The sequence below is a fragment of the Rissa tridactyla genome, chromosome 6 (genome assembly GCF_028500815.1).
Source record: "Rissa tridactyla isolate bRisTri1 chromosome 6, bRisTri1.patW.cur.20221130, whole genome shotgun sequence".
NCBI lineage: Eukaryota > Metazoa > Chordata > Aves > Charadriiformes > Laridae > Rissa > Rissa tridactyla.
This window is the reverse complement of record NC_071471.1, coordinates 32,713,337-32,729,741: the sequence shown is the minus strand read 5'-3', so window position 1 is coordinate 32,729,741 and position 16,405 is coordinate 32,713,337. Positions and strand designations below refer to the sequence as shown.

General features: G+C 47.3%; 1 protein-coding gene across 1 annotated transcript; it reads left to right on the top strand.

Moving 5' to 3' along the window:
* Positions 1-3,566: 3,566 nt before the first annotated feature.
* Positions 3,567-15,406, top strand: LOC128911113 (lipase member K-like). Its single transcript, XM_054205395.1, is given in 11 exon segments — positions 3,567-3,585; positions 7,980-8,095; positions 8,247-8,364; positions 9,625-9,823; positions 10,087-10,196; positions 10,339-10,475; positions 10,979-11,077; positions 11,079-11,127; positions 11,243-11,296; positions 13,936-14,019; positions 15,177-15,406. Coding segments are annotated over 11 exon segments (1,215 nt in total).
* The last annotated feature ends 999 nt before the right edge of the window (positions 15,407-16,405 follow it).

Below are 16,405 nucleotides of genomic sequence, written 5' to 3'. Positions count from 1 at the left end.
GCACAGCCGTGGTCACACACGCACCCCTGCATGCACAGCTGGGGTTACACACACACCCCTGCACGCACAGCCGTGCTCACACGCACCTCTGCATGCACAGCTGTGCTCACACCCTTCCTGTACACCCCGAGGCGCTCCCTGGAGCAGGGGCTGCTGCCGCCCCTGCCACTTTGATGGGCTCTGCTGGTCTCACACTGCTGCGGCCTTGGCACTCCTCCTCCTGTCTCCGAAATGCCCCTCGCTCCACTCTCAGTCCCAGCCCCAACCTCGTCCTCCCAGTGAGGGACGCATGTTCCAGAGGGCTGAGGTGGAGGTGGGCACGGTAGCACTGGGACCCCCTGCAGAGAGAAAAGTCCAGCCCAGCCACAGTGTCAGCAGCTGCTTGGGATGACACCAAAGAAGCGACTGGTGCCATCTATGGAGTCATCTAAGGGACACCTCCAGGCTTTATGGCGCAGCAACCGGCTTTGTGGAGAGGCCAATCCCTTCTGTGCTCCTCTTCTCAAGGACTGTTAGATGCCAAGAGCCAAAGCCACCAGAGATAAAGAAGCCTATGATAGATGGTGCTCCCCCTTTCCAAGAGAGGGGACAAGCGAGGAGCTGCAAGGAGTAAATAGAGCTGTTAAAATGACAGATCAGACACTGTTAATTGTGAAAACCCAACTGATAATTGTCACAGATGAAAATATTTGACATTGTTATGATTTAACAGCTATTCAAAATTTATTAATGCTGTAAGGCAGATTGAAAGGTTGAATTGGCTTTTGGCTAGCGAGCCAAAAGGTGCTGCTTTTAGGTCCTACACGTTAACGGATGGACAGAAGAGCATCCACATCCGTAAAAATAAGATGTATCTCAGAACATACAGGTGGATGAGAGGCAGAGAGAGACTAGCCTATAGTTAAAATTTCCCGTTCTCAGATTTAGGGTAAATACTCACAATTCATCGGTGTTCCTCAGTGGGTGATAGTTGAGGCTTGAGAAGGGTCTTCTCCCGCCCTGGCCTTGAGGTGTCAGCCTGAGAGGTATCTCAACCTGGGAGTTACTGGCCACAGCCCGCTGCGATCCAGGAGAGCTCAAAGGGTCCTTACTAGAATCACTACTTAGAGGATACAAGACAATTGACTTTCACGAGGTACTTTTCCACTCTGGTCCAGCTCAGACGATAGTTAGGCAACCCCAGAGCTTGCTAGATCTTGGGGTCCTAGTATTCCCACCTCTGGCCACGATTCGTATGGTGTCAGGAGTGATCGATTATAGTTATTATCTCCATGTGGTAGGAGCCATGGGGACTAAGCACACTATTGTGTTCTTGGTCTGTTGCTCGTCTCTCAGGATGATCAGTTGTGGGCAGTGAAACATGTACCTGAAGAATTGATGTCTTGCCAAAAGACCTCTGCCCCCAGCAAGTCTTAAGGGATGTGCATTTACCTGGCATGTGTTGAGTTTTGAGTGGCATGGGGTGTTGAGTAACAATGCTTGACCAACTCAAGTGGTGAGACACTGGCCAAGGTTGCCCAGAGAGGTGGTGGAGGCCCCATCCCTGGAGACATTCAAGGCCAGGCTTGATGAGGCTCTGAGCAACCTGATCTAGTTGAAGATGTCCCTGCTGACTGCAGGGGGGTTGGACTAGATGGCCTTTAAAGGTCCCTTCCAACCCAACACATTCTATGATTCTAGTAAACTTCTGTGATGACGTGACTGACCTGGTAGATGAAGGGAGAGCAGTGGATATTGTCTACCTGGACAACATTAAGGCCTTTGGCACTGTGTCCTATAAGATCCCCATAGAGAAGCTGTGTTGAAGAGATGTGTGTTGTGGGGCAGTCATGAAGGAGAAGAGGTGTTCTGGGGCTTCCTCATTTATTTATTTTTTTTTAAAGATTGACCGTGTAACTGACTCTCCAACATGTAAGAGTTTAGAGCTGTGAATTCAGATTTGGTGGGAGGTTTTCTCTTCTTGGCCCCACTGCCCTGGGAAGAAGTGTCAGGAGGTTACGACCCCCTCCTCAGCACCTCCTACGGAGAGTAACAGTTGGCCCTCTGCTCTGCACCCTGTTTGCTGTGGACCCCCTCTGACGCCCCCTCTCTCCATGCACCGTGATGATGGCTCAGGCAGTAGGACACAGATGTGTCAAAGCTGAAGTCCACTGTGGTCCTAGGGCTCGGGGCATCTCTGGCTTTGCATTCAGCCTTGCTCAGGGACATGGGAGGTCCTGAATGGAATTCAGCTGTAGCTGCTGTCTTCTAAAAGACCCGCCATACTGCACAGTTGTACATCTGCCAGTGGGCTAGGCAGTGGTTTGTCACTACAATTTACTTGTTTCTTCATGAAAAGGGGCTTTCTCAAACCTTATAAATGTTTGGCCTATGACGAAATGGTCTGGCTGCTAAATGTGCTTGGGAATGGTTTATTGTACTGGATGGTTATCTGGATTCTCACTGCCAGCTTAATTTGCAAGAGAGTTCAGTAGAGTTTCTTAAATGTGCATTTTCTTGCTAAACTGTGGCCCGGTAAAAGCAGGTAGGATGCCAGTCATAGAAGAGTATTAAGACAGTCAAAGAATTGAGGCCAAAAGGGAAATATCAAGAATTAAGACAGACTCTTTGGCAGTAATTTTATAGAAAACATGATTATTAAACTCGAGCACAATGGGTAGTGAAAGCACCTAAAGAAGAACAATACATTGCCGTGGAAAAAGCTCTGTGCTCACTGGTGAACACGGTGTGTGGACCGCTAGCAAAGAAAGCAAGAGTGCTGCAAGAAAGGGCTGCGGGAATTGGGCGAGAACTCCTGGATGTATGACGTGTTTCTGCTTTGGGGCCACACACCTACTTGAAGTGTGTGCCAGTGGCAGGCAGCCCTGGATGAGGCCAGGGCATGATAACGCTCTGATTAGGAGCTGTGGCGTAGCAGCCTTACTGGAAGGGACCCAGGAAGGGTGGCACATGCCAAGCACAACACAAGCCAACAATGTTCTCTCACTACAAAGATGGAGAACTGCAGTGTGGGCTACAAGAGCAGACAGGTGGCTGCCTGGTCTCCATTAGTTATCACCCCCGCTGTTAGGCGTAAGGGAGGCCACATCTGGATGCTAGGCCCAGTTTTGGTCTGCCTGGTGCAAGGGATGTGGAGACACCAATGAAGCCTTGTAGAGACTGACAAATCGACAGCAACCCTACAGCAGGAGGTGGACGGAGCTCATTTTATTTGGTCTGGCCATGGGGAGGCTGAGAGTGGTCTGAGAGCGGCCTGTGACTCCTTGGAGGGCAAAAGGTGATAGAGCAAAATGCCTCTCTGACTGCAGAGGTGGGGGATCTCCATCCTGGGTGATTTCCAAAACTTTGACAACTGAAAGCCAGCGCCAATCTGATCCACTACTGGTAATAGTCTAGCTTCTAGTGGAACAGTGGATAAGAATCTCTGGAGAACCTTTTCCACCAACATGTCTTTGATGCCATGGCTATGTAATGAAGCTCAAGGGCTTCTCCTTGATCCCATTTGGCCTCTGTGATGATGCTTCAGTATGACCTTTGAGAGGCCTGAACATGTTTTAAGACCTGTGATGATGTCCCACTCTTCAAGTGCTGTGGGACTCTTATGACTATGAGTGCAACTTAGTCGTGCATCTTTCAGGGAGGACGGTGCCTCCAGATTACTGTGACCAGAGTTGCCCTGCGTTTTCCCTGGAATACAGACTTCTATTATGTGTTTCCTCAGAAGGTGAAAGTCAAAGGTGTCTTACCCAGTGAAGTGTGGCTTCTGTACCCTAAAAGCAAGACTCTCTTAACCTCCAAATCTCTAAATGATGAACCAATGTTCTACTACAGTTATGTTTAAAGAATGGGACCAATTGCCAAATCTAGGTGCATGCCTTGGACAGATCTCAGGTCCACCCCAGGTTGACAGCCAGAAGACAAGTGCAATCCAGAGCCTGCGCTGTGATTTCCAAAGCAAAACAATCCAGGAAGGCAAGACAGAAAACGGCCACGGCCCTGACATGGCTGATGGAGACTGATAACTATCCCTGCTCGCAGTTTGTATGTAGAATAGAGTGCTTAGGCACTCTTCATACTCTCCCGTAAGGGTGTGAAGATCAGGGATGTTGTGGTCGGTTGACCCCAGCCAACAGCTAAGCACCCACACAGCTGCTCACTCACTCCACCACCCATCCCCAAGTGGGACAGGTGGAGGGAATAGGAAGAGCAAAAGTGAGAAAACTGTGTCAAGAGAAGGAGAGTTTACTAAGTGAAGGAAAGAGAATAAAAACAAGTGACGCAAAGACAATCACTCGCCACCTCCCACAAGCAAACCGATGCCCAGCCAGTGTCCGAGCAACGGCTACCTTGGAAGACAACATCCCCCTCCCCAGTTTTTATTGCTGACTGTGACATTGTATGGTATGGAGTATTGCTTTGGCCAATTGACTGTGCCCCGTCCCCATGCTGTGAAGAAAGTTAATTTCATCCCAGCCAGACCTGGTACGGATGCTTTTAGACCGTTGCCTGGGATTTAATCTCCAGCTCACATTTGATAGCTCTGTTTATAATATCGTGTAAAAAGGGATTGTAGAGCTCTGTCTAGCACATCCCCATTTCTAAGACACAAGATCTGCCATTGGAAATCCTTTTTAGACTTCAATTTTCCCTTGCAATAACTTAATTATTTCTCTTGTAATAAATAAAAAAAAATGACATTGAAACATGAAGCTGGAAACTTTCTTCAGTTATCAATTAAATCACTTTATTGATTGAAATCACCTTTAAATGTCCATAGTTATTTCACTCTGCGTAAACGGTATTTAACTGGCCAGCACAAACAAATTCTGGGCAACCGTACTTTCTAAACTGTGGCATTGCCTAATGATTTATATGTTTAATATCTCAGCATGTTTACTTTTAGACTTCTCTGTTCTTGCTACCCCACGCTCCAGACAGTTCAAATAGGGTTGTCTTAAGAGAGATGAAGAGTTCTGCGCCACGCACCAGGGAGAGGTGATGATCAGTCCTCTGCCACTGCCATGTGCCCCATCTCTATCTCCTCGCACACTGGGCATCACTTCCCCATATTGTCTATCCATCCAAGGGGCTGACGTCTCCCCATCTCCTTCTGCAGGAGCTGTGCCATCCCTCGGCTGGGCTGGTAGCCTCTGCTTTTATAAAGGTGAGTGTGGGAAAAACATCAGTACAGCTGGGTGTCAGTTTCTGAGTGTGGATGTGGATGGTGTTTATGGCTCCAACTAAAGGAGAATAACACCAAACCAACTGCCCGTGTTTCTCTGAGAACAGGGGACCAAAATCTGATCTGCTGGGTCAGAACCAGAGGTTGGTCCAGCCCAGTTTTCTGTGCCCAGTGGTCCATCACCTTGTAGTCACAAACATCTGCAGCTGATGTTGGAGGGACCAACACCGCCTAGTCCTTTCCTAGGTCCACCTGTTTATGGACCTATTGCCATAACTTTGTGTAAAACCTCCTGCTGTTCCCATTTGCCTTCACCACCTCTTGTGGCAGGTGCACTTGTCAGTGCACAAAGTAGGTTTTTAAACTGCGTTAAACTCAGTATCATTAAGTGACGTCTAGATCTGCTGGGAGATACATTGCTCCCAAGTAAGGTGATACAATTCACACATAGATTTGCACTTATAAATGTCTTTCTCTGAACGAAATGTAATCAATTCTTGTCTTTTTTACTATGATCAAGCCATTAGAGATTTTCTTTTCATTATTTTATTTCTATTTAGGGAGTGAATGCAGTGTTTCCTCGTACTCAACTGATCAAAATCAACCTCTTATCCTCCCTCTGCCTCCTGGGTAGACTTGTACAGTTGTCTTAATGGGTGATGCAAATAGCATAGCAATGTTACAAAGCTCTCCCTCTTGGTCATAGGTCCCTGCATCCTGTGATGCAGCTGGGAAGAGCTACGGGAGAAGTGGCTTGCACTCTGTCATAACTGATATGACAAGTAACACCCTATGTCCTTTGTGTATCGGTAAGAGAAAGTCTGGCTTGGGACCTGCAGCTTGTGCTGGTGCCTCGGGGGCTCCTGCTGCGCCTGTCTGAGCAGAGTCCGGTCCCAGAGCCTCCGGGACCCCTTTGGGCAGGTGGAGATGCAATTGTATCCCCTTCACCTCCTGGGCTCCAGCAGAGCAAGCCCAGCTCCCCCAGTCTCTCCTGGTCTCCACCCCACCGATGCAGTGGCCCTGCAGGCGACTCGATCCAGTTTGTGACAGAGGTCTTGTGTTGAGCTGCCCCTAAAAGTCCCAGTATGCAGCTGTGGCCTCTCCAGTGGCCCAACAGAGGCAATGGCCTCCTCCCTAGACCTGCTGCCTGCACTCTGGCCAGCACAGCCTTCATCACTGCCAGGTTGCAGTCTTGGTAATCTTACCGTCCCCTGCAGTTCCCACCTCCTTCTCCTCAAGCTGATTTTTGTCTGGCATGTTTCTTTTTACCCAGTCTACCCACCTGGTTCTGTAGCATGGGTTTTTTTTTTTTTCCTCTCATGTGGAGGACTTCACATTTCTCTGGGTATTGGTTGACTGCCAGCTGAATATGAGCCAGCAGTGTGCCCAGGTGGCCAAGAAGGCCAACAGCATTCTGGCCTGTATCAGGAACAGTGTGGCCAGCAGGATTGGGGCAGCGATCGTCCCCCTGTGCTGGGCACTGGCGAGGCCCCACCTCGAGGGCTGTGTCCAGTTTTGGGCCCCTCACCACAAAAAAGACACTGAGGGGCTGGAGCGAGTCCAGAGAAGGGCAACGGAGCTGGTGAGGGGTCTGGAGCACAAGTCCTGTGAGGAGCGGCTGAGGGAGCTGGGGGTGTCCAGCCGGGAGAAAAGGGAACCTTATCGCTCCCTACAACTACCTGAAATGAGGGCGTAGAGAGGTCGGGGTCGGTCTCTTCTCCTAAGTAAGAGGCAATGGGACAAGAGAAAACGGCCTCAAGTTGCACCAGGGGAGGTTTAGGATGGATATTAAGAAAAATGCCTTCAATGAAAGCATTATCAAGCATTGGAACAGGCTGCCCAGGGAAGTAGTGGAGTCGCCATCCCTGGAGGTATTTAAAAGGCGGGTAGACATGATGCTTGGGGACATGGTTTAGTGGTGGTTTCGGCAGTGTCAGGTTGATGGTTGGACTCGGTGATCTGAAAGGTCCCTTCTAGCCTAGACGGTTCTCTGCCTTGTATGTCTTGCTGAGACTTGAAACCTGTAGCTATTTACCAAAGGTGATGTGGGAGACAGTGTTTGCACAGCTGTCAGTCTGCAAGGGGACCACGCGGTGAACACTGGAATTTACCATTTAAAATGGGAGCCCACAGTAGTGTAATGGATTTTTTTTTAAGGCCGTAATTAAATGCTCAGTGATTTTCTGTTTGACGTGCCTTGCCTTGCAGTCCTGCAATTCCTGTAGAAAGCGTCAAGTTGCCCTTGAGCTCCAGCAGCTACTTGCACTACAGACTAGGGGCCAAAGGTGTTTTCTTTTGGACAGAAGCAGATATATTAGACAAAAATAACAAAAAAACCCCAGATCATGCATGTGATGCTATATTTTAACACACTTGCAATTTCCAGTGGTCTGTAGAGCATTGCAAGGATTGCCGCCTTGCCCCTTACTGGAATTCCTGAAAGTCTCTTCCACGTCCCTGAAAATACCCGAGTTGAGATGTGTTTCCTGAGCTGCTGCACATGTATTGAGTGGTCATCTAGGCCACCAGACTAAGTCTGAGCGCTACCTGGGGTTTTTTCCTGCCCATGTCTCTCCTTTTGCTGCTGCAAGTCACCCCGGGTTAGCCTACAGTGAAAGCACAAGTTGTTCTTCCCCATGTGCTGCTGTGTCCCCTGAGCTTTGATCAGTGAGCAGTGTTTCTCTCTGGGTATCAAGTGAGCATCTAAGTGATGTGAAATCAAACCCTGGTAAGGGCAGATACGGTTTGAGGCTCCCTTGCTTCCAATGGCACTGACACCATGGAGGTGGTGTTCTAGGCAAAGCGAGGATGTGGCTGGTGCTAGCTCTGATGTCCGTGGTCCATGGGATGGTATCCGGGCAGTGTCTCTTTAATTTTCATTATTCCAAGAATCCAGAAGTGCGGATGAACATCGTAAGTATGATGGCATTGGAGCAGAGGTGTAAGTGTCTGGGAAACAGTCAGTATAAAATACTGATAATTAAATACTATGTTTATGGATTACCCTGAAGGCAAGCATCATAGAGCCTTGAAAACATTATTATTTGCTTTTTATTTCTTGCAGAGTGAAATGGTGTCCTTCTCAGGATACCCCAGCGAGGAGTATGATGTGGTAACAGAAGATGGCTATATCCTTCAGCTAAACAGAATTCCTTACGGGAGAGGAAATGTTGGAAGCCAAGGTAAAAGTGGTATCTGTGCTATATAGGAAACCCATGCCTTATGCTATCTTCTGATTGCAATAACAGGGCTTGTGAAGGAGGCTTTTAAAAGTCCCCCATGGCTTTGGTATCTGTAGCATCTGTTTTGATCAATCAGAATTTGTGGAGAAGGCCGATCCCTTGTGATGTTTTCTCACCCTGCGTGGAAACCTGAGTGTGGGTGATGCCCCATGCGCCCAGCAGGCTGCATCAATGAGAAGCAGCCCATCCGTCCTACCCACGGGTGCCCCATGCACACCTTGGATTTCCCCTGGGAGCCTCGCCTGTAGTACGTGGTCCCGCAGCCATGTGGCAGATCAGCAGACTGGTTTGCTACTCCTTGAGAAGCTTCCAGGCCCTGTGAGGAGTGACAACTGTGAGGCTCTAGATCCGTAAAAAGGTGCATCCTCTCACCTCTCCAGACACCTCCATGTTTGCCTACAGAGCTGGCTGGGAAGCCCAAGTTCTGCTAATGCTCTCAGCGAAGCCTCTCCAACAAAAGCCTGCTGAGATGCAGAACATAGGTACTGCTCTGCTTGTGTCTCTGAAAATACCCAGGCAGGCAGTGTCCCTGAAGACAAAAGCAGATGCCTTGAGATGTCTCTGAAGTAGTAATATCACATTACATATTATACATATTTACGACAGTAATGAAGGACCTGCTGCAGGGTGTGGGAGACAGGGGCTTCAATCCTCTTCCCCACCTCTGCATGTTCAAGCCTTTTCCCTCCCAACCCTGAGACTGTGTCCAAAGTAATACTAGACCATGTGGAAAAATTTATTCTGCCTCTTGGGGAAATCTGTCACTCCAGCAAAGAACGTGCAAGCACATCTTGGTGGGACACGGCCAGTGGTGGGGAAGAACTTCCCACATTGTTCAGGGGTTTGAGAAAATAAGGAGCATGGGAAGATTTGGTGGTTTTTTATACTGTCCCTGAACTGTAGATATTCACTTAATGATACATAGTCACCTGCAGAGAAAGTGAGAAGGGGTGTTGGGGATAAAAGGCTCTGAGATATGGTGCACCCGCACCATGGTGCACTGAGATATGGTGCAGCTGCTACGTAGCAACCGTGTTTTACTGAAATCAAGGGGAACAGACCTACCTGACACAAATGTCCATACACTGCAGCTGCCATAACTAAGGAAGAAAAGAGTCCCTAAGGTGTCTCAAATTATGACAGACAGCATTGGAACAAAAAAAAAAAAAAAAAGAAGTCATCATGATGCCTGTGTTCCAGGTCCAAGGCCTGTCGCGTTTCTGCAGCATGGTTTATTTGGAGAAGGCAGCATATGGGCTACCAGTTTGGCCAACAACAGCCTGGGCTTCATTTTTGCAGATGCTGGCTACGATGTTTGGATAGGCAACAGCAGAGGGAACACTTGGTCCAAGTGACATCTGGTCCTCTCTCCCAGATGGGAGGAATTCCGGGCTTTCAGGTAAACGGGGGTAGCTGGAGGATTTCAGAAAAAAATGACTTCTTTCATCTTCAAAAGGTGATGGGGAGGAACAGAACAGGCTGAACTGAAGCACATCCAAGTTTAGGTGAAACCCCCATGTGCTTACCGAAGGACACACTCAGTATGACGAAGCAGCCTGTGGTGTTGTCCTGCCCTCTCCGCTGGTTTTGTGGCTTGTTGGTGATGGTTGTTCAGATGTAGATGCTACACCTCTTGGTAAGAGGCTACTCTTCCTTCTGCAGCTTTGATGAAATGGCTAAATATGACCTCCCAGCAATTATAAACTTTACTGAACAGAAAACAGGAGAGATACAGTTATATTACGTCGGTCATTCACAAGGCACCGCTATAGGTAAGTGGGTCTTTTTGGCTGATCTTGGTGACAGGATGTTTTTGTTATCTTTGGGATTTGTAAAACAGCTCTTACTAAAGTTAAAATGTATATGTGAATGTCTTGAAAGAGTAAGCTGTTTTTTTCTTTTTTTTTTTCCCAGCTTTTATAGCATTTTCCACTATGCCTCAGCTGGCTCAGAAAATCAAGATGTACTTTGATTTGGCACCTGTGGCCACAGTTATATTTGTTCAAAGTCCATTTAAAAAGCTCGTATTCTTTTCTGACTATGGGCTTAAGGTACGTTGGTCGGGACTATATTACACATAGTCAAAATTAATACAGTTTTCTATAGAGATTGTGAAATTACTCACCTAACGTATTGAAAATCATTTACAGAGAGAGGAACTCCGTGTTCCATCTGTTTTCATAACAAAGGGAATCACACATCTCAGTCCAGAGTCTTTCTGTCCTGTCCTGAATTCACTCCCCAGAATATTCTGGCAGAATTAGAGCCAAGAGTGGTGTGGGCAGACGTGCACACAGAAGGTGGCAAAACGTTGGTGAATAAAACTGATGCGGAGTCTGTGAATTGAGCCCTGCCATTTAATGCAAGCGTGCAATGAATGTAAGAGGTCGCGTGTGTAAAAAACATGGAACAGAAACATTTAACAGGGTGCAAGGAGGGGTCCACTTGTGGGCAACGTCAATATGGGGCTAAAACAGAAGCTGTGAAGTGGTGGCACTTTGAGGAAAAGCATGATCAGTGTTCGTATTTTATGAGTACATTTGCAATTTTGCAGGAGATGTTTGGCACCAAAGAGTTCCTGCCACACACTGCCTTGGGTGAGCTGGTCCTTTCGAAGTTCTGTGCCTGCTCAAAGACCTGCAAAAGCTTCTTGTTCTATGCTCTTTGGATTTAACTGGAAGAACATAAACATGGTATATAGGAGTAAACCTGCAGAGGGCCCTCAGTGTCCTTCTGAAGGACAAAGCCTTGACTGCCCCATTTCCTGGAGCCCAGTGAAACCTGTTGTGAAATGCCCTCATTTTCTTTTGGAGCCGAGTCGATGTGTACGCGGCACACTCCCCAGCGGGGACTTCAGCGCAAAACGTAATCCACGGGTTGCAGATAAACCTTCCCAGCTACTTTTCTATGCAAAACAGAGTATGGATTATTTTAATGGTCCTTTACGGTCCGTCTCTTGTGTTGGTTGCTGCAACACATCAATGGTATCTTTGTGGTGGTTTGTTTTTTTTTTTACTCCTTCATAAAATGCTCTGCAGCTTCTTGAGCTGCCTGTATGTTTTCAAGTAGAACGGCCTCAAAGGAGTGGGCCTACAAAGAGAAACACTTGGAGCTGGGGACCCTGCGTCCACAGCAAGGACATTTCAGGAGTCTTATTTCAGAGCTCCAGTCTTTCCCTGCAGCCTGAGTGCTGTTAGCGGTCGGACCGTGGCAGAAATTCTCCCGGACAGCATCCAATTAAGCATATTACCGATTAATTCTTCCCATTGTGGGCATGGAGAACAGTCACTACCAGAGCCCCTCTGACACAGAAATTGCGCTATGCTGCCCTCATTCTCTCTTCCCCAGGCTGAATGTACCTGGCTGTTTGCATGTTTCTTTGTAGATCATGGATGCAAACCTCTTATTGACCTCTCCTGGACCCTCACCAGTTCATGCATCTTCTCTGTGTGCCACAGGCTGGATGCAGAGCACAGCTTCTTCCTAGTGTGGCACTCCTCCTCAGAGACCCCGAAATAACTGAGTGGCCTGCCCCTTTTCCCAAAGGCCATAAACTCTCCTTTTTTTCCCTGAGTTGTATCCATATCTCTCTGTTCAGCCAGGCTGGTCTTTTCTCACAACAGCTCATTTTACGGCACATGGGGACAGCCTGCTCCTTCGCCTTTAAGACTTCCTTCTTGGAAAATGTCTAGCCTTCCTGGACTCCTTTGCCCTTCAGGACTTTGCCCCTGTCAAGCAGGCTCCTGAAAAGACCAAAGTCTGCCCTCCAGAAGTCCAGTTCTGCTGACCCCCCTCCTTGCTTCTCTGAGAATCAAAAACTGTACCATTTCGTGATCACTATGCCCAAGACGGCCTCCAACTGTCACATCCCGCACAAGTCCTTCTCTATTTACAAACAGCAGGTCCAGCAGGGCTCCTTCCCTAGTTGGTTCCCTCACCAGCTGTGTCAGGAAGTTGTCCCCAACACACTCCAGGAGTCTCCTGGACCATTCCCTCTCAGCTGCATGGTGTTCCCAGCTGATATCTGGTAGGTTGAAGTCTGCCACCAGCACAAGGGTCAGTGATCTTGAGATTTCTCCCATCTGCTTGTAGAATATTTTATCTACCTCTACATCCTGGTTGGGCAGTCTATAACAGACTCCCACCATGATATCTGCTTTGTTGGCCCTCCCCACGATTCTTACCCATAAATACTCAGCCCTATTGTCACCATCATTGAGCTCTTGACATTCATAACATTCCCTAACATGCAGAGCTACCCCATCTCCTCTCCTTCCTTGCCTGTCCCTTCTGAAGAGCTTCTAGCCATCTAATGCAGCACTCCAGTCGTGCAAGTCATCCCATGAATTTCCATGATGGTGACTACATCATAGTTAGCATATGTAATGTGCCCTTGTGGCCAAGAAGGCCAATGGTCTCCTGGGGGGCATTAAAAAGAGCGTGGCCAGCAGGTGGAGGGAGGTTACCCTCCTCCTCTACTCTGCCCTGGTGAGGCCACATCTGCAGTGCTGTGTCCAGTTCTGGGCTCCCTGGTTCAAGAAGGACAGGAGAGAGTCCAGTGAAGGGCTACGAGATGATCAAGGGACTGGAGCAGCTCTCTGATGAGGAAAGGCTGAGAGACCTGGGGCTGTTTAGCCTGGAGAAGAGAAGACTGTAAGGAGATCTCACCAATGCTTATCAATATCTAAAGGGTGGGTGTCAAGAGGATGGGGCCAGACTCTTTTCAGTGGTGCCCAGTGACAGGACAAGGGGCAACAGGCACAAAGGAATACAGGAAATTCCACCTCATCATGAGCAAAAACTTTTTTCTTTTGAGGTTGGCAGAGCACTGGAACAGGTGGCCCAGAGAGGCTGTGGAGTCTCCTTCTCTAGAAATATTCAAAGCCGCCTGGATGTGTTTCTGTCCAACTGCTCTGGGTGACCCTGCTTTGGCAGGGGGGTTGGACTAGGTATCTCCAGAGGTCCCTTCCAACCCCTACGATTTTGTGATTCTGTAATCAGGTTTGAGGTGGGGAATCCTTCTTCCGCTGGAGCAGGGAGCAACCCTAGGAGAAGTCCCCTGCAAGGCACGGGGTCTCCATCGTGGGGGGGTTCAGGTCCTGGCAGGGCCATGCCATGACCACCCTGACCATTGTATTGCGGATGGTCCTGCTCCAGTTAAGACTAGAGATGTTCAGAGGCTCCTTCCAACCAACACGTCTTTGATCATAACATTTCAGGCCAATTCTTCAGTCTACAAGGAATACTTTGAATTCTAATCCCATCTTCTACAACATTTTAAATTCCTCCCATTCTGGTTTCCTCCCATCTACAAACCATATAAAACATAATCTCTGTTAATTTACCCAAATTAATGACAATAATTAGTTGTACTGGGCCTATGGCAGACATGTGAGATACACTTTAAAAGTCTTGCTAGTTCAATGATGAAAACCAGCTTCTGAGGTTCGTCTTTTAAACTGATGGCACACCCCCAGAACTATGATTTAATTTAGACCATTTCATTTCTGAATTTGCTGCAGGGAGTTCAAAGCGGTGCACTGAGAGCTTATGATGGGGGAGGCATGTATAACAGTCTTAGCTATAGACAGGTAAGATGTTTCAAATGGCCAAAGTTGTGGTCTTCCTTTTCATTTAGACACAAAATGTTCCCATTTGTGCTTGCTTGCATTAGTCTGGTGCAATTCCTTTGAATTTACTGTCCTCCCTTCACAAATTGGGCCTGCAAATAGCAAGTCAGCAGGACCTCCACTTGCAACAACAGTATTTTCTATTCTGAACTGTATTTTACAAATACCTTCGAAGTGGAATAAAGTATAAGCTTTCCACTTAACCAGTGTTTTTGTTAGAGTCCATAAGCTGCCACAGAAAAGCAACAGTAATGACTGTGGGACCAGTTACTGTCTGAAACCTATAAAACTGAAGTCTCTATGCTGGTTGTTAATTGTCTAGCCACGATGGAAAGCAAGTTGCGAAGCCCTTCTGCCACCCAGACCTGAAGCCACAAGGTGAATGATGAGCAGTTAACTCTGCATCCCTGGGGAGCTTAGAACAATTCTGTTCCATGGCAAGAAGAGTACCAGAGTCATAGCATGGCTTAGAAAAAAGTTTCTTCCTTCCTTCAGCAAGAAAAGTCAAATTCAGAAAGTGGCATGTGCTTTAACTGGAATAATGACACTGCAGGTAAGGAGATATGATGCTGACAAATCACCTGAAGGCAAGTCCTGGTGGTGTTGAGCCAAATCAACTCTCCAGATGCGTCTTATTTTCAAGAACTTGCTTCCACTTTCCAGCTATTATGAAGCTAAAGGAAAGGATAGTTGCTTGCACAAAGTGTAAGCGCAAACCACACTAGAGCTGGCTGGAAGGGACCTCTGAGGTCTTCAGTCCAACCTCCTGCTTGAAGCAGGACGAGCCACCAGCATTAGGTCAAGGCAGCTAAAATTTTCCCGCTTATCAAAGTTGGTCGAATTGTCTGCAGTATCAGAACCAGAATTTCTAACAAGGCAGAACTAATTTGGTAATTACTTTAAATTAAATGTACTAATTTAATTTGCTCATTAAATTGTAGCACATAATATTACACCATGACTTTTAATAAAATTTCTCTTCTTTCTAGAAGAAAACCTTTCTAGTCGTTCGTTTTCCTTAATTCCCAAAGAACAGCCATTACTCTTGCACCGCACATGTTTTATTGTGTTGCTGCGATGTCTTTCCATTGTGAAACCCTCATTTTCTGTCCCTTCCGATGTGTCCACCACACTATGACCTGAAAGACGTGAAAGTGCTGACGGCCATTTGGAGTGGTGGAGTAGACTGCCCGTCTGATCCCCGGGAGGTTGCCTCCCTGCTCCCCCAGGCCAGGAACCTGGTCTACCACAAGGTGATTCCCCAGTGGAACCACCTGGATTTCCTACTGGGGCTTGATGCAACCGAGGTTTTGTACCAGGAAATCATTAACATGATGAAGAGGCGTCCGTGAAGCTGCTGTTCTGATTTCTTACGTGTTTTGCTGATATGTCTTGTAAGAGTAATGCTGTCCTTAAAGGATTTTGAAATTTGTCACTATTTGGACCACCTGAACGTAGCTGACCAAAATGTTCTGCTTTTAACTAGAGCAATGACAGGGTGGGACACTTCCTGACTGGCCCTTCATTTCCTTTCCTCCTCCTTTTTTCCTCCCTTTTTTCTTTTTCTTTCTCTGTTTTCCCCCCTCTTTTTTTTTCCCTTCATCAGCCATGTTTATTTACAAAGTACAGGAAACATAGATGAGGAAACTGGGTTTTTGGATGTTTCGTTAAGACTGATATCACAGTGATCTGTTCTCTGAGACACAATGGATCCCATGTAGCCTTTCCCACGTAGTTAGCTCTACAGTGCCTGCAATTTCCCTGACAGCTGGGGCTCTGGACCCCCTTGTAACTCAGTTGATTCCTGGCTTCATCAGAGACACAAAAATCACTGTTGTTCCCTCGGAGCTGTCACTGTTACCCCTGGATCTTTAAAACTACCCAGGTGGCTGAGAAAGGGATTTTACAGGCCTGTGGTGAAAAACCACAGCAGAAATACATCTCCTTAGAGGCAATAGAGCGCTAGTGTTGTTGAAATTCATTAAAAATTGTAATTAATTGTATTTTTAATGTGGGTGGGGGATTTTTCTTTCGACAACTGAGAAGCCAAAAAGGGAGACTCAAGAAAGAAGTAAATCCTGAAAAGTAATTGCAAGAGAGGCAGTCCAGCACGTGATTCTGATATGCAAGCCAAATAAAAATCCAAATAAAGAAGAGGCTTAGGGAATGTACGAAGCGCCTGGGTCTCAGGACTGATCTGAGATGTTTTGATGATAAGATTGAGTCATTCATTTTGTGTTGCGGATTTCCTGACTAAAGTGCTTTCTTCCAGTTCCGTGCGTATACACGTGACCAAGGAGCGCTGCAAAAATCATCCCTGGCCATGCGTCGTTTATGCAGCAGACCAGACA